General features: G+C 42.5%; 1 protein-coding gene across 1 annotated transcript in view; it reads right to left on the bottom strand.

Moving 5' to 3' along the window:
* Positions 1 to 406: 406 nt before the first annotated feature.
* HS1BP3 (HCLS1 binding protein 3) overlaps positions 407 to 23332 on the bottom strand; it is a gene marked incomplete at both ends in the record, with an annotated part of 40712 nt that continues 17786 nt past the window's right edge. The window contains 3 exons of the mRNA XM_079550243.1: positions 407 to 635; positions 9213 to 9348; positions 9869 to 10020. Of these exons, the coding sequence (XP_079406369.1) occupies positions 407 to 635; positions 9213 to 9348; positions 9869 to 10020 (517 nt within the window). The remainder of the gene's footprint in view (positions 636 to 9212; positions 9349 to 9868; positions 10021 to 23332) is intronic.

A 23332-nucleotide genomic window follows, 5' to 3' on the forward strand; every position in this document is an offset into this window, starting at 1 on the left:
AATGCCTAAAATGACAAGAAAAGCATCCTGTCCTCCCTGACCATTTGTTGGATATTGTTCATACTTGCCAACTTGCCATTTGTGCAATACAATTACGTAGTCTGGATTAAATTGGACAAAATTTATTATGCTGATACTAAAATAGCAGTGGCATAATCTGTAGTGCTGTGCCCTTGTCCATACTTTCTAAAGCCCTGAAAGTCTAAGGCAACACTGCACTACAACTGCACTGTTTTGAAAACATGATGTTGAGCCTTTGGTAGCCAAATTTGGTGCCCTCTGAATCGTGGTACACAAAAGAGCACAGTGGCAATAAGGAGATCCAGCCAATTCCAGATAGTGTCATTTGAGCTCACAAGGAATTTGGGCCAAGAAGGTATTGATCACATATTAAAAATAGATCTATTTAGAAAAGGCTTGTATCTTGGTCATTGATGGATTCATTTTCCTGGATATACTGGAGAATGTCCACTTCATTCATTGTCTGAATTTTGTCTTGCTTTGGCTTTGCCAGCGGAGATGAATCTGTGTTCCTGGGCAAAACTGCTGTCTTCTGAGGCAATGGTGGTTTTGGTGGTACCTTAGGTTTGGGTTTGGAGGTTAATTTCAAGAGTTTTTCTAAATCATCTTCAACTCTGGAATGAAAAGAAAACACCAGAAACTCCTCAGTGACTCAGCTTTGGAATTTTGGAACTGCTTCTTCTTTGCAGGGTTTTTTTATGATTTTTCAACTCATCACGTAAACTAATTTATTTTACAGCATGATTTCAACCTAAAAACAAATTGAAATTATGAAAATAAGAAGAATGTGACATTAGTTTTGGGGAAAAAAAAAAAAAAAAGCTTTTGATTTGTTACAGGATAGCTTGCTTTTCCAAGAGCTGAGTATCTGTGGGATAGCAAACATTTTCATCTGCTGCTCTGCTTTCCTCTTTCCCTTCCCCAAGACAGACACGCTCAGTCACGAGAAACTGGAAAACATAATGGCTTTAGAAGCACTGCATTTATGTCTGATTCCAAGAAATTGAGGGAGTTTTGCAATCTGTGACTGTGTACAACAATTATTTTTTGGTGACCATTTTTCACAATTTCATAGTGACAGAACCAGAACATCTGGAACAGTTAAGATTGATTTCTACCTCGATTGTTTGACCTTATCAAAGGCACAGCATGCTGTGTGCACCCAACTCTGCTCTCATTGCAGCTGTTAAAGAATTTGAAAGCACCCTTACAACAGACAGTGGTGTGACTCCAAGAGATGGCTACCTTACCTTTAGGAAGTAGATATGTGAAGGAAAGCAAAAGTAAGGTGTGATACACCATATCTCTGAAAGAGGAAGTACAGAGATGTACTTCAAAAAGATATGAATGAAAAGATGTGAATGGAAAGATGTGGTGAAAAGATGACAAGGGGGAATGGTTTTAAACTAAAACAGGGAAGGCTTAGGTTAGATATTAGGAGGAAGTTTTTCACACAGAGGGTGGTGAGGCACTGGAACTGGTTGCCCAAGGAGGCTGTGGATGCCCCATCCCTGGAGGCATTCAAGGCCAGGCTGGATGTGGCTCTGGGCAGCCTGGGCTGCTGGTTGGTGACCCTGCACAAAGCAGGGGGTTGAAACCAGATGATCATTGTGGTCCTTTACAACCCAGGCCATTCTATGATTCTGTGATTCCAAGTAAAATTAACATAGCTGGAGAAGTCTTAACAGGCCATGGCAACTTTTGCTCTGAATCCAAACAGCCTCTTGTCTTGATACGCTGAGCACAGTGGTCAAACCAAATGCCATCTGGAGTAAACACAGTTGTTGATTTCCCAAAGCCTTCACTGATCAATCACTGTTAAGCAGTCAAAACCCAAATGGTAATCCATGCAGATAATCAGCTCTGTAATGACTGGCTACAGAAGTGAAACCCCTGATAAAATGCATACCTCATATATGCTTACAAAACACAGGATTTGCAAAAGGCTCTACCCTTATTGCACCATATAAAAACTAAAGAAAGCTTAACTGTAAGAAGTGTGAGCAAAAACATGCATGAGGGACCAGGAGGAACATGAGGGACCAGGTTTGTAATGTGACAGCATCTCCATGCCAGACTCCAGCTCTGGGATATGCTTACTCGATGACTGCAGTGTCTGAAGCAGTAAAACAATCTAGCTGCTTGTTTACAAGCACTGATACAAGAACTGTTTTTACCAAACTTCAACATCAACTGAAACAGCTCATTAAAAAGCTGTAACAGCGCCTGTAGTAAAACTCTTTCTACCACAGCCTAAGATAGGGCAGCCCAACAGGATATAAACTACATGATGAAAATTAAGGTACAGAAGTTATTCCAACAGGACTGGAATTTTCTTCTGAGCTAAAGTTCCCCTTGAGTAGTTTTACTTTGTTCATTCTTACAGGACTTGTGAGGATAAGAAAGTCTTGTCAAGTGAACCTTAAACGAGAAAGGAGACTGCTGTACCTGTGCAGCCCACACTCTTGCCTACAGCACTACATCAGGAGGTGGCACAGTGTTCCCAGCAGGAAGGATGAGCTGGATGTTTGCTGTTTGTAACAGCTTTCTTGAAGTCAGAGCTTTTTGTAACTGTCAAATAAAGCCAAATATGGTCAGCTTAAACCACCTTGTAAAATCAACTGCCTGGTCACTGATACATCTGGGAAATACCTAACCAAATAAACACATGGACAGAGCACAACCACTGTCTCAGAACTCTGCACTATGAGCTCTACTGGTACACTTTGTATTCCATGTGCTTCTGCTGTTGTCTAGCTCAGATTTCAACCCTCAAGTAATTCTGGAGACTATATTCTGTTTTAATTTCATAATAAGATTTATGATGTCTTTTGGGTCCCATGACTCCCTGTAGGTGTTATATCCCACCTAACTTACAAAACACATTGTGAGTATCTTGCTTCCTTCTGAATCTCTCATTTACAGAGAAGAAATTAATTCATTTAAGCCCAGATATTTGCTGCAAACTGTGATATCCAAGAGATATCACACCTGTGATCACATTGTCAAGACATGTTCTTGTTCTCTATGCTGCATAACAAACAGGACATGTTACAGCTGGTATTTTTGAAGCCTACTTTTCTTTAGCTAATCTGATGCCTCCCAGGTTGGCATAAACAAATACTGAATGAATCAGTGTCCACGTCATAAAGTTTTGGTCAGAAAGAACAGAAACCATAATAAGCAGATGGACAGTGCAGACATACACATACAGATCGCATGAAGCCGGCATGATTTTGAGCCAGCTGAAGTATTTGAGACGGGCAGCTGATCTGCCAAGCAGGGGCAGCACTAGACACAGCTGATTAACCTGATCAGAAGTCACAGCTTGCTGAATTACCTACTCCTTCGTGGCTCTATATTAATGTCTGTGCTAACCACAGCAACAAAACCTCAGTCACAAAACACCTCCAAAAGATACAGCTCAGATACTTTTTTTCTTGCTGTGTTGCTGGCAATATGCTTGCTGGTCATCAATTCTGTAGATCTGATTTTTCAGTCTGGAAACTGAGAGTGTAAAGCTGCATTTCTGGCCTGGATTTTTGAAAGAGCTCTGTAAGAGAGAAAAACCTTCTACAGGGGACACAGCAAATAATGCGATCTTTGTTTCAAAACCTGCTTTTCATGCTGCAGCATTAGGCAAACTGTTTCATCCACTGCTGATTGATCATGTGAGACACCATTGTCTTTGGAAAACTAAAGAGGTAAAATGCAAAATGCCTCAGGCAAAAATAGAAACAAGGACTCCTATTTCTTGAGAAGCAAATGAATTGTTACAGTGCGTAACTACCACCATATTTAACTCCAGGCGAGAAGGAGGTAGAAGAAAAACATCAAGCAAATATTCTAAAAGTAACAAGCAGATGAAAGGAAGAACCTTCCTGCTTCCATCCTCCATTTTGTTACAGACAATCAGGTACAGAATCCATGTAATTAATCATTCTCTAATTAGTCTCTCTCTTCTTTTTTTTTTTTTTTTACAATGGAAAAGCAGCACCACAGTTGTTTAAAATTCCTGCCATACTGTTGTGCTGATTCACAGACTGGTTTTTTTTTTTGGTGGAAAATCTCATTGTTTCTGGACAGAAAGCAATCAAAACCCCTATTAAAGAAAAACTGTCACAAAGCCCTACAGTATAATTGCTAGCATGTGGACTTCAAGAGAGTGAAAGACTTCTGAGCTGCAGACAAAGATATAGCTGCCATCAGAATATCAGCATTTTAGATGTCACTTCTCGTCTTCCATTCTGTCTGGACAAAACTTCTGGGACAAGAACAACAATCCGTGCATGCAGCATCTAGCATGATGAGAGCAGTGACCTCCTCAACCTGCCAGGAATGCTCTAATGAGGAGAATTAGTAATGAAAGCAAGAGACAAAGACTGCCATAATTTGCTAAAGTATCCAAAAGGATCAAAATGGAAGCTGTGTTATGCAACTCACAACAGCTCTTGCAGAACAGACTTTTTATCTTTCTGTATCTTACTACAATTATTTTGTCTGGTGTTAATTCTGTGCACAACATATTCTTTACTGAAGTGTTGGGGGAGAGATGTAAAATCACATATTTGATAGAGAAAAGGCTCTGAAGTATCATTACATCTAGAACAGGCAACAGAGACAGTATGGCCTTGGAAATCACACAGGCTGGAGTTAACAGGAGGGGACAGCACAGGGGGCTGTGCAGGAGGTACTGTCCACTGCTCCTGCTTTCCCTTGCAGTCCATTCCAGGTAAGTTCCTATTGATACTTGAAACAGTGCCAGAAGATGTATCTGGAACACGAGAGCACTGTTAAACTGTTAGAAAAACCCCCAGCACAGTTTTGGTCTGGGTTAGATGAGCCCTCTTCCAAAAAGCTTCCAGGCGTAGCTCGTGGACTGGCAAAAGACAGGGACCATTGCAGCTACAAGTAGTCTCTTTGTTCTAGAACTGATGAGTCCAAAGCATGGATGCAGCCTGACAGTGCTGCCTGCCCTAGGGCTGGAGAACAGGCTCATTAGTACACCTAAGTCCTACACTTGTATACTCACAAGAAGCTCCCTGAGGGTAACAGCCTACTGATTAGGTCACCCACCCAAGAAAGGAGACAGTTGTTTTTACAATCTGAACCAGAGAGCTGGTTACATTTTTCCCTACCCTGAAGAAGCTCAAGCTTTTTTCTCTGCCTTCTCTAAACAGTTCCCTTGTCACCAGCCTGTGGCACAGTTGGGAGAACAGTTTCTGGGTGTCTATGGCTGTCAAAAATGCAAGTATGCTGGGACAAAATGTTTGAAATCTGCTGACTTGAACCTAGCAAAAAGGTCTCTTGTTATACTTAGACGGACTAGGAATTTAGGTCACTGCTCTGCTTTATTTCACAAAACACATACATGTAACTAAGAGCAAGGCAAGAATTAATGTTTCCTATCTGGCAATAGCCTTTCTATTCTGCTGGCCAAGCTCACTTGGTAGCTCTTCCACTGTTGGTAGGTAGCATTATTATGCACCATGGGAAAAATGTTAGGAACAAAATAAATGTTTGAAAACCATTACAGAAAGTGTTCTTGGGCAGCAAAGAGAACACATCAAAATGGAGGAAAAAAATGAGTGTAGTTATTTGTTTTTTTGCTGAAAGCTACTGCAGCAGAACAAGATTATTTCCCCTTTGCCAGATCCCAGCAAGCCACAGAAACTGCCCTGGAGTGGTCAGGAAATTTCTTAGTCACTTGTTGCAGCCTCCTCTACCACCGGTCCACAACCCAAACAATCCTCTGCCCAAGGATCTAGATTTAAACCCTCTAGTTTTTCAAAGCTCTTCTACCTGTGGTTCTGCTCAACTTCCCTTAGTACAGTGAGAAAGTATTTCACATGATATGCAGCTGGAGGTAGTGTTCCACATCACTTCCGGTTAGCCTTAAGGTCTCAGTGTTGCCCTTTGAATTCAGTGCCTGCCAGTGGCCTGCTGAATGAAGAACATACAAACTCTGCTTTAAGGATGTTTCTTGCCAAACCTTAACCTAACAAACCTGTTTGGGAAGCTATATAGACTGAACGGTGCTAGAAATGGTCATTGTTAGGATGCAGTTTCACAAACACCTTAAACCTCTAACAATATCGTGCTCCAGAAAGAGCATTTGCATCACTTGCAGCTGTACATAGAGATTAGCCTGTAAATACAGACAACGTGTATCTTTTAAGAGCATGGACTGAATAAGGCAGCTTCAGCACAAAAGTAAGAGCTGGATGGTCCCTAGATGACACTATTCTCAGCACTAGAAAAAGACAAATCTTATGCTGACAGCTGCTTCCTTCCATCTCAACACCCTATTCATTATCAAAGGTGAAGCAAATTGAATCTCTCCTAAAAGGCTGCTCAGACAACTCTGATAATTATTTCAGGTTAAGATGTGCGGTAATTTACGTAATTCCGTGGGCCACTGAGCTTCTTCCACATTCAGACAATCAATTCTAGCACTGGTTTTTCACAAAAGCTTGATCCATCACACCAGGCAGGCATGATTTAGATTAACAAGGCAGAAGAGGTCAGCTGCAGTCCTGTTGCATGCAAACTTACTTTGCACATCTGTGGCTGCTAGCTAGACAGAGATAAGGAAACAAGATGGCATCATGTATGAGTTTGCAGGATACTGGTTTCTGTAGCAGGAACTTTGGTAATAAAAGGCTGAATGCATCCAGAAGGAATCTGGATGTGATTCCAGAAGGAATATGGTGTGATGCAAGCCAGGAAATGAGAAAAGCACAATCCTAAATCCCTTTCCAAGGGTAATTTTTCTAACACTTGAGAAAGGGTTGGTCAGTTAACCTTTCAACTCACTGCAGTTGGCCACATTGTACCTTGGAAGAGTTGAAAACAATGGAACCCTGGACTTGTTGGAGGTGTTTGGGTTCCTCAGGAGATGTTTGGGTTCCACAGGAATACACTGTGGAGAAGAGATCAGCCAAAAAGATGTGGTTACCTATCACTCTCTTTTGCAAAGTGTATCCTATGAAGGATGTGCCTTTCTTCTGTGAAGGCAGTACACTGGTATTTGACCTTGCTGGTTCCTGCCACAGCAATTTATCTCTTTTCCACAAGTTCTGGAGAGATGTGTAAATACAAGTACCTAACTGAAGTATTACAGCAGACCCAAGAGTAGGAAGGAGTGCCTTTGTCTATGATGAATGAGGTAGCTCACCTTGTTTCTCCATCACCATCACAAAATGTTTGTTGGTTGGCAGAGAAATTAGGAACCAGTTGATGCTGGTCAGTGGACCGGAAGAGGGAAGATATTTGTTTGAAAACATGTGGGTGTTTTGCCATAAAAAAACCACAAACCTTTCCTTGCATTTGCAGAGAATTTGGTCTTTCTCAAACTTCAACACTCCTTAAAGTGCATAATTCTACTTAAAATAGTAATTCTTTTATTTGAGCATGCATCCAGAGATAGCACAGTCTTTCATCTGCAATGAGAGCACTTATCATATTCTCTTCTCCCTTATGTTGTGACATGCAGAGCCCACACACATTTTGCAGGCTCATTTGTCTCTGTAACAGTCACTTCCTCGTAAGTTTCAAGTCACTGCTGGGGGAGATTACTCTTGTACAGGCAATGCTGTGGTGCAACTGCTCCTACAACTGCTCAAGTATTACAAGGATCACAAAGGACTAGATTGCTCCTGTGTTCCCCTCTGACCATCAGCTTTTTCCCATCTCTTGCTTTGCAAGGAGAAGGTTCTGCCCTTTTCTGTCTTGTACAGTGCTCCCCTATTTCTGCCCGTCATTCACTGGAAAGTACATTTTCCAGTAAGGCAAACACTTCTCAGACCTATCACATGTATACGAGTAGACTGTGTGGTACACGCAGATGTGCACTAAGTCAGTCAAGAGCTACCATATCTGCTTTATTTAGCTAATTCATCTGTGCATAGCGAACATGTCTAAGGTTTCTGAACCTACCACAGACTCTAGGATGTACAGATAACACTGTGAGCTAGGTTTATCAGGGCAATTTCAGAGAGTATTAGGCATCTAAATAGGTCAAGTTTGCTTGTTCCTCTGGCACAGTGAGGAGTTGCCTCTAAACTCCTGTAGCAACTTTCCCATTGAACAGCAGGCATGATTTTCTGCTTCATTACATGTATTCGCTTCCAGTTGGATCTTGATGACTTGCCAACTACCGAAAGCACTGGGACAAATCATGAATAAATGAAAACAACTAGAATTTATAAGAAACAGAATCTTTTCTCATGGTTTTCTGTTATCATCTGGGTGTGCTGCTAACACTGATGACCCCGAACCAATTTAAAAGCATAGTCTATTGGTCTTGGAGTAGACTTCAGAGACCTTTCTTCACCACAGAGAAAGGGAAAACATACAGTGCAAAGGACATTAACACTCAATTGGAGAAACTCTTTCCACTAGCAACTAATGAATACAATGACTGCATGAAAACAGGCACTTCTAGCCATATAAGCTATCTGAATGCATGGTGAGATGGCTAGCAGAAGAGAACGCACACATGAAAACACTGCAAGCACAGAATGCTTGCTTCCAGTATACCACAGTACTGAATTAGGTCATGTCCTTCCCTATCAGCTTTCATAAACGTCAGGTGGGCTGCCAGGATATAATGTGAGATGGCACCTAACCCAATTTAACCTCTGTTTAAATTAAGCCAGTTATTAGTGCTGAGATCATTAGCACTTTTGTATGGGTAAAAAGCAATACTTGCAAAATTATCTGCTTCAGGAGAGGAAACCACACACTGCTTTTCTCCCTTGGGTTTAGTACCTACTGTTGAAATCATACATTCTAACAGAAGTTTGCTGGGAAGAACTGCTGCTTGAAATAGGTTGGCCTCATCCTTCAGATGTTGGCCTGAGATCCAGACAGTGCGAATTTGACTTTTTACTGCAGCACAGATTCCCTGGTGATGCCAGTCTTTCAGAGAACTGGCATCCTGCTTGTTATCAGTGCAGGCAAACTAGCCTTGTGAGAGTCAAGTCAGGAATAAAACATGTGGTGTTGATGTTCCTGTGCTACATTTACAAGGGAGCAGGCAAGTGTAAGAGCCTCTCTAAAGCAGAATTCCTCTTTTTTTTCCTGGGTGTTAATCTCAACTCAGTTTTTTGCTTTTTGTACTGGAAGCTATTTTTAACCCCCATGTACTGCTCAGAGAAAGCAGAAGTGCCATGTTAGACAACAGATACCTTAGCAGTTCCTCAGTGTCCTCCTCAGGACCTGTGTTTGGAATGTGCTCCCTTTTCTCACAGGCAGCTGGCAGCAGCAGTGAGTCGCCCAATCTCACCACTCCACCAAGGTCTGGATCTTCAAATAATTTGACATCTGGAAAGGGAAACCAGTAAAAGGTGTAGTTAAACTGTACTACACAGAACAATAATCACAGTAATACTAACCAGGAATCTGAATAGAGGGATGAAAAACATGCAGACAGTTCCTTTGATACAATGATTTCCAATCCACAAAGTACTAGGAAACACATCAGTAATATGTTATGCTCTCAGGAACTGGTAAATCTGCTTTTCTTCTTGCACATAGGTCACACTACTCTTGCCACTGTCATGACAGCCAACTACAAAAAATCTATATTACCCAAACCCAAAATGTAAACAGTGAGCAGCTAGGGGAACTACAACAGTATAGTCCAAACTGTATTTATCCTGTTTAAATGATTCTAGATGATTCTGCCCTAGCTTTGACTTAACGCTTTAACATAAAATTTGCCTTAACATTTCCAAGACATAATCTAATCTGTATACTCTGCATCACTGTATTTTAAAAATACAATCATACACATGCTTTAGACAAAACAAACTCTCTATACACAAATATAGCAAAGGTTTACTCTCTTTTATCTTCTTCTTGGGACCAAGTGATGAGAAATCTTTCTCTGGGCCAAACAATCCCTCATTTGGGTCTACTTCCTCTTCGAAAATGATTAATTTGTGGTTCTCTTCCTTGGCTGGAGGAACAGATGCCTTCTTTACTTTTTTAGTTCTAAAAACATAAGAGACAAGAAGATCAACTGCAATTCTTCATTTAACAAGAAAGATTTATGGCTAAGAAAGTCCCATATGCTGAAAATAGATGGGAGTCTGGGAAAGTATTAGAGGAAGGTACATATACACATCTGTTAGTCACAGGCAGAAACAAGATGTGGAGCTGGGTAGTCAGCATGACACACTCTAACTGTACTCACACTTAGGTACTACCAAGGAACTCAATGAGAAGTGGAAGATTAGGGCTAAAAATGCCATACCTCAAAAACTATCACTTGATCACATTTGTTTTTAACAGTTTTACTTCTCTCATAGAGGAAGCTTAAAATAAGGAAGAGCAGCAACTTCAGCAGTACTGTCATAGAGAGACAGAGAAGGGATGGCTTGAAAAACTGCACTGATCCCTTTTGCCCTGCTTCCAGTCACTGACTCTGTGTTTGACATCTACGTAATACTTTTCATCACAGTGTCAGCCATTTTATGAGAACACCCTCCTCCTCAAAAAAGAGTTTACATCACCCTTAGGTTGAAGAAAGTAGGGATTGGAAGACAGTTTTTTGGATAGACTGCAACCTGCAGAATTTACAAATGTCACTCAGTACTTCCCCAAACCAAGGGTAGGATTAACTGCCTCTAAATTCAGCCTTCTACACTTGGACAGTGAGACAAAGTAGATTTTTAGGCTTCTTCTCTACTCAATGGAAAGAGACAGAACATTCCCACAGGACAACTAATCCCCTCACCTTTCAACACTGATATTTGGATACTGAAGATCTGCCCCTCCCTTCCCATTGGATAGAGAAGGAGGCTGAAAACTGCTTTGGATTAGAGGTATCATTCGAACACTGCTTAAACAAGGACAGGAACAAAAAACATGCATCTAATGCTCTCATATATAGGAATTACATTCCACTAGCCACTGCAAGGCAGCTTTCAAGTAGGGCAGCTAGAGAAAATTTTGAGAACAGAAACCTTTGGATGAAAAGTCCAATCCAAACTAAGCTGGGATAGAATTCTTCAGGACAGCACATCCTTCCCAAGAACTGGCCGTATTTTAGAGATCTTGATTCCTAGCATAAATGGTCTCAGCACCTCTAAGGTAGCCCCTTAGAGAGCCTCTTAAACGGAAGATCTGATCTTCTTTGCTGAGAGTGGGTCATGTTTCAGCCTAGAGCAAACCCAATTATCAGCACTTAACATGCCAGAGTCATCAAAACTGCAAACTAAGGTCAAAAGATTACACATACATTCCAGCTACATAAAAGAACCTTGTAAAATTCTTGTCTGAATACAGCTACATGCAGAGTGAAGTCCAGTTACTTTCAGTTATTTCCACAAGTTTATTATCAACAAAACAGAACTTAATGGATGATGTTACTTTGCTACCATCACTGTCTCCTGGCAACAGGAAAGGCCACACTTCAGAGGCCTAACAGCAAGCCTCATGCAGAACTGAAATACAGACTTATTTGGAAATACAGCAACAATACACCAAAGGTATCTGCAGTTGATGGTGATAGTGTGCTGATCTATTTAAAGTACAACCTCCCTCCTTTTTTAAACACTTCCATGGCTTTAATTTTTTCTATGTATATTCTTTATGGATATGCTTTAAGTGACTTCTGAATTTGAGCTTTTGAAAAGTCGGATCCAAGCACTTGTCTCAAACCAAAGCATTTGTGAAAGAGCCTTCTTCCAAAAATGTACACAAAGTAAAGTAGTATTACCTACAAGCCAGAGCTTTCAGTACATATTTCCACTCAAAGTTATTGCTTTATTAACTATGGCAAGAAATCTATCACTCCGATGAGCTTAAACATCAAAGGAAAAGGTAAAAAATGAGATTAGTTATATAGAACACAAGAAGAACATTAAAAATGAGTTGTAGAGAGCTGGCCAATTGATTCAAAGTAGAATTAGTAGACACAAAACAATCCAATCTACTGGGGACAGAACAATCTTTGCAGGTTTTGTGCTTTACATTGTATTCTTTGAAGTGACTGATAGCATAGATGAAGATTTGCCAACCTGTGGAGTACCAAAAAGCCTTTGGCAAGATACCTTGCTTGTGCAAGTGTGATTGCAGCTCTCCTGATGCCTAAGGAACTTACACATGAGCTAACAGATGTCCAAGCAACAGCTCTCCACCCCACTGAAGTTAGCAAGGAGTATATCAGCAATTAACTGACAATTAGCTGACATAGCAGCAGAGAGTATCAGCATGGTGGGAAACATCAAGGGAAGGGTGGAGAACCATCAAACAACACCATAAAGGAATAAGACGTAAAACAAAATGAACAGGACTCAAGGGCCTTAGTAATAACCCTCTGTTGAATCTAGTCATCAGACCAGCCTACAGACACTGTCTTGCTTTCTATTTTGCCAAGAGACACCACTGACAGTTACGGGGCATGAGACCAAACCCACAGGGCCCAACTGCTACCAGCAGGAACATGAAGAAGTTGTTTTTCTGCCTCCAAGTCATTTCCCCTCAGTGCCCTTCTAAGGAAGCCACAGCTGGGCTGCCAAGTCATTCCAGCATATCCATACAGGGCCTCCGTGGAGGTCAGTCTCAAACCGGGAAACAAGATTCCCACGGTTCTGTATTTAGCAGTGCCCATCCAGGCTGTACGCTGGGAGCAGAGGTTAACAGACGAGAAAGGGGGTGTGAGAAGCCTGGAAATCTGTCTGGGGCTCTGCGTTCACAATCGGCTTAGCTGGCCTGAGCGTGTGCTGCAAGTCGTGGTTCTGCCTGCCCACGCACTGGTGATGAGCCTACATGCTGGTGGGCATGCTGCAAGGATGGCCACCTTGAGGCTCGTGATGCTCCCAATCTTAGACATGCTGAAAATACCTGCATCCAGCTGGCATAAAGTGATCCATATCACTGCTATTTCTGTGTTGCTGGAACAAGCGAACGATGGAAAGATCACTGCAGTTAACTTCAAGAATCTTAATGAAAACCAAACCAGTCATAAACCTCCATTGAATTGAAGAGATTTCTGGAACTATGCTTATTTCCCCAACTGGACACGCTATTTTCTATACATGAAGCACCACAAGAGTGCCTCTAGTAACACTGCAGTCTGCTGCCTTGAGCCAAAATTGTCTCACAAATAAATGTAAGCAAAGATTAGCCTCTGAATTGATGTGGACAAAAACTGGATGACCAAAAATTAGGGAATGTGAATGCTTCTAGTCAGGTTATTGGTACACTTGAAAATGCAGCTGAGACTCCCAGCCTCCATGTGATTGTCACCAGTGAAAATGTCAGCAGAGCTGTGGATGCAGGAGATACTTTCAAAAGTAGCCCATTTATTCAGAGCAGTTCTCCTGTTATTGTTTACAGACACAATGCAGGTCACTTGTTTGGCAGCCTCTCTGTCTCACTGGCACATCAATAATGCAGAAAAGCTTTCTGGTCAGCTGCAGAGAACAGCAATGAGGATGACTAAGACACTCCATGTGCAATTGCTGTGTTTTGAAATGCTGGATCTCCATACCTAACTCTTGGTGACAGATAGCTTAAATCACAGAGCTGTGCTCTGCAACTCTGCATGGCTGCTGTGGTTGGCACAGAAGTCCCCAACCCATTCTCACTACTGAGTTAAAATATATGCAGTACTGATCCTACTGTGTGTACTCATCCTTCTGTGCATTCAGAGTAAATGCAATCTCAGAACACAGACAGACAAAAACGCTCTGAACTTACTGTCCTGAAAATATGACTCTTTCTTTTTACAGGAATAAGATTATGCTCCAGGAAAGGAATGTTACACATTAAAAAAAAAAAAGAAAAAAGATTTACTCAAAATACACATACATTTTAGGAATCCATGAGATTTTACAAGGAAGCTCAGTGATACAAATGCACCCCAGCTCCCACACATCCTCGTTCAAGCTTGAACAAAAGATCTCCTGCTAAAGCAGCAGCAATATTAGCACATCTTCTTGAAAACCATTTCTGGGAAAACAAAGATCCTCTACATTAGCACACCCAGAAAACAAAATGTCATCTGCTGGTTTCTTTTCATTCAGCGGTGCTCATTTTCCTTAGCTGCCTGATAACAACACACAGGACAAAAGGGGTCATTCTCATCTGCTTTGGGCAAGGGATGCAGCACAGAAACTTGAAGGCAGCTAGCTCAGCACAGCCTGGCATGAAGCATTAAGCAACCGTGACAAGTGCTGGCCACAGGGATATTTCACCTCACACAGTAATCTTCTTCTTGTAGGCATCGTAGTGACTTACAGTGCTTTAAATGGCCCTGGCATGTCCCAAAATAAGATAGGGTTTAATAGATGGAGTAAATCTCCCATTAGCAATCATGTGGAAGAAGAACATGAAATTGCAAGGGAAGCTTCTCCTGCTCCATTAGGTGAGCTTTGGGCTATTGTTCCAACAGAGCAACAGACAGAAAGAAAGCATGAAGGACTACATCTTCAGCTCCCATCCACGGACCTGCTCTTGGGAAGAGAATTTTGGGCCCTGCACCCAGGAGAACCTATTCTTCAAATAAAAGAAGCCACACAGTTTCTACAGTCTGTCCTTACACTTTCTGGTGATACCCTTTTTCAGTGTAATCCAAAAATGGGCAACAAGATCACAGATTGACAGCTTTTGTTGTTTTCAACATTTTACAGACAACAAAAAACAAGTTTCAATATGACCAAATTAAACTACAGCAAGGTCACTGGTTCAGAACAAGACAACCATAATAAAGTGGGTGCCAATAGCACCAATAATGCTGTGAAAAATTCAGAAATACTCACAAGAGTTTGGGATTTTATCTATAAAGCAGCAGAATGGTTCCCTCAGGGTGCCTGACAGCAGTGAAACAGTTCTTATTCTAACATCCATGTTAATGCTGCATGTTTTCAAATATGCGATACCAGGCAACATGCACAAGCGTGTTTTGGGAAAAAATAAAAAGGCCAAGCATCTTTCTGCACCCTCGATATATCTACCCAACACATTTTAGACTTCAGGGAGGTTACAGAGGGCTCAAATTACAGCTAGTGTTAGGACAGCACATGGCAAGGAACAGCGGGCTGATGAACACTGCCATGATGCTGGGTAAAGCCAAAGATATATGAGATACAGTCAGTAATTAAAAGAGCATTGCCAGAATCATATTGCTGCTTTGTTTTTTATGACATTAGGATTGGTTAATAATGGTACCTTATCCAAGGACAGAGACTTTCCACTTTTCTCCTCCAAAACAAGACCAGGACAACGGGAGCACTGCTACCCACCATCTACTGACATGGAGCTCATGGCAGTATTGCTGAGACTTGCTTTTCTGCAGAGAGAGCCTTACTCAGGCTCTCAGGTGCATCGAGCAAGGAAGGATGAAACCAGAAGGCTTTCTTTTTGTTATGCTGCTGTGGTGGAATGAGGAGGAGAGAAACTTGTGTCTTGCTTAGCAGCCTATGGATTACTAAAACAGCAGCAAGGTAAGAACCAGCATCAGGGCTTGGCACATAACACTTTTTTTATGCCTTTAATTCTCTATTTGTACACTTGGTAGGATGCAATTTCAAATCAACAGAAGAAAAGAAATACTGATTTCTTCTCTGCTTCCCTCTCCTGGAGCACCTTGTCTTTTCCCAATGCCAAGTCTTCAGAATTTCTGTCCAGTATTGTCTCTTTCCCCTTGTCATCCCTCCTCAATCCATGTCTCCAAGTTTCTGGCCAGTATCAGGCATTTTCTTGCTGCATCTCCAGGAACTGCAGCACTGCATTATCCTCCAGATGGACATTTGGGCCTCTTGGTCATCTTTAGTGCTCTACTCCCCTCATCTGCATCATGTACTTTTTTCCTCCAGACCACTCCAGTCTCTTTCCGCTTCAACTCTAAGGATTTCCACTGTTGGACAAATCAGGCTTGTGAAAAAGCCCATAGGCTGCAAGTAAAGGGGAAACAGGATGCTGCAGTGGGAAAGTGGAGAAAAACAGGAGGGAGGGGAAGGAAAGAAAAGGATGAAATTAAGCATAAATAACAATAGGCAAATCATCAAAGGAAGAGAAAAGGAAGAGTTTGAAGCTGATCAAAGATGATAACCAGATGTAATTGCTCAGCACCAAAAATAAACAAGGATGTTGACAAGTTCATTTTCATGTTTAATTTTAAATAAACACAAAAACGAGAAAGAAAGCTTTATAAGGAAAACCTTAGGAAGAACAGCTTGGGCTTAATGCTCTCTACTAGATATTAGTGTTTGATCTCTCTCTTTTAAGGTGCCCCAGATCTATGTTTTGACCCTATAAAAATTACACTCTTAACTAAAAAAAAAACACTCTCTTGCACTGATTAATAATTGCTATTGGTCTGTAGCTCCTGAAACAGGAAATCTGTGAGCAGGTACTCTGCTGCATGCCTGTAAAGTGGTGCCTATGTTCAGTATAGATCAGCAATGCAATGTGCCACATGACAAGAATGTAAATATGACAACTGTAATGAGATCAACCTGTCAACACTGTCCCTTTATGAGACATTTACAATCAAAATGAACCACGTTGATGAAGAGGATGTGAAAAAAATTGGCTGGTGAACATGTATCTGTCACACGCTCAACAAATTCAGGAGCAAACAAGAAAAAGGGCCTGAAAAATGGGGAATTTATGGAAATGAAATACCCAAAATGTGGGCGATAACCAGTGGTTACGCTGGCAATTTTTGAATTTCTATACTTCAGATACTTTTGAACTTTAAATTTTGGAAACAGATTGCTGGGACACCCAGGGGTGTCTGAATTTAGAGCAAGTTACCTTGAATGTTGTCATAAGAATTCTTAAAAATCAGCAATTAAAAGTGACAAATGCAAACAGCAATTGTTTGGGAGAAGTAACTGGTTTCTTCAACGCTGAAATGATGAAAAAAAAAAAAAAAGCCATCACATGGGAATATATCACCATAGTATCTTGTTAGATACACGTGAATAATTTCTGAAAAGCACAGAACAGGTGAGGAGGTGATGCTGCATCTCCAGAAGTGTTGGGCACTCACAATCAGGACCTGCAAGACCTTGGTGCTCCCTCCCAAGGATAAGCAGCCTGTAGCTATTCTATATCTACTCTGCAAAGGTTTTGTTTTGTGTTACCTTATCTTCCCTGCCAACAGAATGCTACCATATGGCCCCTCCTGCCATCTACCTGTGTTTGGCAGCCTCGTGGCCTCATTTTGTACTCCTCAGCAGCAGATACTTCCCACTCCGCTGCTGCCTCAGGTGAATCCCCCCTTGCAACATCCAAAGTGCTGGTTACCAAAGCATTCAGCAGACCCCACCAGTAGCCAAGCAGGATTAGTTCTCAAAGGCAGACCACTGCAGAAGCATCTCCACTGAGCCTGAGGAATGAAGACAGGTTTCAGCCTGGTTTGCCATTATTTTCCCTCCCCAAGCACTCCCTATCCTGCTGTTACAGAGGTCACTGTTTCCCTGTGCTGCTCTGCCTGTGGTGCTGTGGGTAACACAAACCTACCAGCACGACATGGAGCTGGCTCCATGGGGAGCAACACGGGAGAGAGGGAGCCACTGTCAGAGCTAAGTGATACTGTTGCAAATACAGCCCCGTGCTCCTCTGCTGCCCCTCCTGCTGATTGTGAGATCAAAGCCTTTTCCATAAAAATAAAATGTGGCTTTCCCATCTACAGATGGTTTAGTATTTTTTTTTATTTTATTTTCAACAGAGGTAAAATAAAATTGCTCTGGGTGAAATATTCCTAGGCCATAGATATGCCTACTGCACAAAGCAATTGCTCCTTCTGATGTTGCAGACGTTGCTGGAGGTCAGACTGCAGGCACTGGGGAGCAGAGACACAGACCTCCCCTCCTAAGCGAGACACTGGGATTGTGCAGAGGCAGCTGCCGAGGGGCTTTCTGCTGCAACAGAAAAATAGCTGACATACTGACATGTCAGTATTAAATATATATTAAATTGTATGTAAATACAATTTAAAAATTGTATTCCTACGTACATTTCTATAGCTAATGATTTTGGTTGATGCTAACCGCCCTGACTTCTCAGCACCCAAGCTTTTGCAACACAAGTGATTTCAGCTCTGTGCTCAGTGTACTCAGCAGCTCCCTGTTTTGTGCCATGGGGGGGGGGCATTGCTTGGGAAGCACTGTGAGCACATTGTAGAGGTCAGCACTGAATGACAGAAAACTGGTAAAGGTGAGCAATCCACGAACACCTCACTGAATGCAAAAGACATCAAGAGCCTTTACAAGCATTCTGGCTCATGCATGAGATCCAGCTCAGCGCTGGTGTATGCTGGTGTAGAATACTGCCACAGCAGTATTCTAAAATCCTACTGACAAAAATCTCTCAGAACTCCGCTCACCTGCAGCACTGCTTGTTACTCCCACAGTGCTTTTCAGAGATTGCACATGGATGATCTCAGCAAGGCCTCCATCGTTTTATATCCCCAGAGAACTGCCTCCATACAACCAGAGCCCACGGCTCCACCCAAGTTGTTCATTACAGGCCCTGCTCCTTGCTCCCACTTAGCTGCCTATGTGCTACTGCCAGCTACTGGGGCTGCCCAACTTAGAAATGGTGGGGATCCATGCATTGCAGCAAACAAAATAGAACAAGGAGTGCAACTTAGGGGCTCATTTGCCACAGTTCCTTGGGACAACGTACTCAGACATAGGGTTTGTTTTTGGATGGTCTTGTATAGAGCCAGGAGTTGGACTCAGTGATCCTTGTGGGTTCCTTAGAACTCAGGATATTCTGTGATTCTACGTAGCTTCAGCCCTGAGTAGGGACAAGAATTGGAAAGCAGGGAGGGTCCCCAGATTAGCCCCCAGAGAGCTCTTTTCAGAATTAGCTGTTGTTAACTCAGGTGTGAACCTGGGCATGCAACCTGATCTTCTGGTCCAGCACACTGACTCACAAATCCTGACAGGACTCAAAATATATCAGTTATGCCATTTTTTATCTGTGGAGAATCTAGTACAATTAAGCCATACAGTTAGTCAGAGAGAAACCAACTGAAGTTTGGTAAGGGGGATCTGCTGTTAAAAAAGAAAGGGAGCAGGAATTCTATCACTGAACTGTGTCAGGAAGAGGGGCAAGTGGAAGAGTGATAAACGATGCTGCTGACAGCAGGGGAGTAGCAATTACAAATAACTGTGCAACATTTGAAGCTTCTACTCCCTGCTGTTACAATGCCTGTGGCAATGTTGGAGGAAAGAATGATGATTTTCAGACTGAAAACATATCCCCAGGATACTTCAGGACCTGGGTTCATAAGGAGGAATGATACAACAGCTCCTTCACATGCCGCATGCCTAGGAGAGAGAACCAACATATTGAGCTGTAAACGTGCAGTCCAGCAAGTGCTGACACACTGCTGGGCGCTGATTCCTGGGGCTGCCTTGTGCCTCTCAGCAAATCACTCTGCACTCTCCTGTCTGCTGCTTCTGGCTCTGTTCATCTTCCTTCACACCCTCAAGGGAGGACACTGCTACCTGCCTGAGATCTCTGCAGTGAAAGGAAGAGGTTTGAGGCTGCCCACCTTCTGCAGCTGGCAGAATCCCTCATGCAGGATGCAGCACGTACACCTACCCTGCTCAGCAAAACAAGATTGGCTTTGCATGCACTTGGCACTGAGTCCTCAAAGTGCTTGAAATAACATGAGGGTTGTGCTAGAGCCCTGCGGAGTGATAGCTTGAAACACAGGGTGCTTATGATGTGCCCGAGGCATAGGAAGAAGGTGTGTGCTGGTGTTTGAAGGTGCAAAGCTTGATGAGATTCTGTCAGAGGACTGTGTACAGAGACAAACCTGATGCAGTGTTCTCCATGTTGCCTTTTGGAAACGTCCTTGTGTGAGGTCCTGGGTAGCAGCCCAGAGAACAGATAAGCAGAGAGCAGCAGGGAGACTGTCCTCCACCATATCCTCCATTTGTCCACAAGGCTTAAGGATATCCTGACAATCTTCATATCATCCATCAGTAACATCCATTTCTAGGGCACAGAGCAGCACGAAGCCTCCCCTCCCTTGAGCAATGGTGCTATGCCAACAGCTGGCAGGAGCCTGGCAAACTGAGCATGATCCTCCATGAGGGTAGCACAGTAAGGGGTACGACAGGTCGGGTTATGTTTCCCACCACCTCCCAAAGGCAATGGAGAGGATGCTTATTGCCAGCAGACAGCAACATTTGGATAGCACCCAATCACCACACAACCATTCAGAGCTGACTCTCACTGCATCCTTCTGCAGCAGGGAATGCCAACACTCTTCTTTTACAGACTGGGAACAAAACAAGGTTCCAGAAAACAGAAGTGAGCTGGTTACAGCATAAACAGGATGCCTTTGAAGGAGAATTGAAACTAATTCCTCTGAGAACTTGGCCAGCAGCTCTGGACCACATGCTTCCCCTTCCTGTCTGAGCATCTTGCATTGTGTGGCACTGCCCTTGTCTCTTGGCAGCACCATTGAACAAATAAAAACAACTCAGATTAGATAAGGGCTTGCTTTAACAGCCCCCGAGAGAGGAAGGGAGTGTTAGCCCTCAGAAGCCTCATAAGAACATATCTTTTTTTTTTAAAAATATATATTACAGGAACAGTGAGGCCAAGCCTCTGTCACTCACAACCAAGACAAGAAAGACGGATGGCACGGGAAAAAGTTTGCAGGACAAGACTGTTATACACAGGAACAATAATGCTGGCAGATAACCCATCACACAGATGAAAAATGAGACATCTTTAGCAAACGGGTCTAGATAATGTTGTAAGGTGGTTTTGAGGGCAAGACATTGTGTTTTGTGCTTAATGATGCCTTCAGAAATGCCTCAGATGCTATTATAGACAAAAAGCAATAAAGCAAGGCACAGAAGAGGTTTGGAAATCTTCCATTCAGGTCACTCTGATCAGTTTGTGAACTGTGCTAAATCAGTAGCAGTTATTACAGAAGAATCATGGTTCAGAGAGCAGACCTCAGAAAATAGCCTATCCTACCAGAAACCCAAGTCAAGACCATTTCCCAGCCCACTGACACACCATGGCTTGTACGATGACTAAACTCTTCTCCAACACAGGCTGCACCCATGCAGCCCTGAGCCAGCTGCTGAGCTGTGCCCTCCATCACGCAAAGACCACTGCCCGATATGAAGCACCATAGCCAGGCTGCAGAGTCACTGCAAAACACCCTTGGCACACCACGGTCATCCAGTGAGTTGTATGCTTCCTGGCATGAATTTGTCCCAGGTTAGTTAATGCTCTCCCAGATTAAACTGTGTCTCTGGACACAGTTTAAGGTTCAGTACACGCTCAGGGTCCTTTCCATTTTGGATGTAGCTGGTTTGCTCTGGCTGTAGAAGAGGTGGCCAGCTTAGTCTGGGGAGCAGAAGATTTTAGCTATAATTTAGTCATCATTCAGTGAGTACAAGACTACATGCCCTGTCCAGTTTTATTTACTAGTCTGCTCACAGTCAGATTGCCTCCACAGCTGTGTACATCACTGTGCTGACAAATCCAGCCCCTGGACATGGACACAACTGCGCATCTCAAGCAATAGGAAAAGAAAGGTTTTGAGTCTTATGCAGAATTTACAGCAAGGAATAGAAAGCTCTTCTTTCACTTCAGTGACAATGCCACTAACAATCACCTGAACGTTACATTTCTTTGCAAAGATGAACTCTTCCCCAGGCAGACTGATGGAATCAGTTTTATTTCTTTTATCAAAGAGATAATGGAGATGAAACTTGCAATCACTGTGCCCAAGATGTGACCTGAGAAATTCAAGGGCAGAATGAAGAGCTGCTGAGTCCCAGACATGTGTCTGTCTGTAAGCACATTCCTCTATTTGCTGGCACTTCATATGACTCCAGAGCTGGCCAGCTACTGCAAAAGGCAGGAAGAATAGGATGTGATTCCCCAAGTGTGTTAATTAGTACCAGCCTATAGTTACAATGGCTAATTCACGAATTTTTGGAAGGTTTTACAGACTACTTCCAAAAATGGTTTCCCAAAAGCCCTTTCTTTGATCCTTTGAAACCAAGACAGAAACATCTGCAGCAAATCCATGAGGAGAAGGGAACAGTGGTTTTATAAAGTCTGCTGATTTACGAACTTGACAGCATCAGATGAAAAGAGAAGCAAATCTCCCATCTCACTGGGCACTCTGTCACCCCCGCCCCAGACAGCTTCTTCCAGAGCAAGCAATTCTCTTACACTCAGTGAACAGAAAAACAACAGTGCACCTCTGAATCCATTCCTCATTAGCAGTCTGTCCCATCTACAAGCAGTTCTCCGGGGCTGCTGATTAAAGATTTCCTGTGCTTTGGTGAAAGGCACAGGCTAATCGATGAGGTAATGCTTTTTTATTCTAAGGGCTTGAGTCATCCTATTATTGTAAAGTCCATGCAACAAAACATGTTTAAATCTGTCCAATTACATCATGTTCAGTCCTCTTCCAAAGAAGAAATTATAAAAAAAAACAAAACAACCACCACCATTTTTGATTCTAGTCGCAAATTTATCCTCTGCCCCTTCTAAAGGATCTCCTGCCTCCTACGAAATCTGTCTAAGTTAACTAAGGGCTTGCTTAGTATGCCTGCAGAATAGCTTGTGGCAGCTTCTACACGCCTTCACTGCTGCTAAACTCGGCATTGCTACAAATGACAGCACACTGCTGTTAGAGAGGATGGGAAAATCGAAAGCTGAGAGTTCACTGAAAGGACTATGGGAATTACGTGAAAGTTGGTGCCAGCTAGTGGCAATGTTATTTCATACCAGTTCCCTGACATTACTTGGCTCCAAAATTCTTGTATTTACAGAACAGTGTGTGTCAAGTTTCCAAGCTGGATATTTACATCCACATCAGCACAATTCCTCCTGCTGAACTCGAGCTGAATGATGTATTCCCCACTTACTGCTTGATGTTGCACGAAGCCATTAAGCCCTTGCTGCATTTTACCCCAGGTGTAGTTACACTTGTGCTCTGCACCAGAAAGCTGCTGGCTGGCATGCACAGCTGTAACGTTACACAGACTATATATAGAGTTATTTGCAGTCCTCTGGGTTTAGGATGATGGTATGAACACAAAATTACTATTTATAAAACCTATTTACATATATTCAGTGCTCTAATCAGAAAAAAAATGAAGCACATTAAAATAATTACTTTAACTCCCTCCCAAAGGATGCTCATGTTCCAGCTGTGTGTGTACTGGAATCACGCAAGCCAGCCATGACAGAAACTCATCGATGAAGTTTAACTGAGGCAATTGCTTCCACATGCAAAAGGAAACCTAGGGAAACAATGACTGCATAATCGTGTAGGGCCAAAAATCTA

This window comes from Tetrao urogallus, assembly GCF_951394365.1.
Source record: "Tetrao urogallus genome assembly, chromosome: 2".
In the NCBI taxonomy this organism is placed as follows: domain Eukaryota; kingdom Metazoa; phylum Chordata; class Aves; order Galliformes; family Phasianidae; genus Tetrao; species Tetrao urogallus.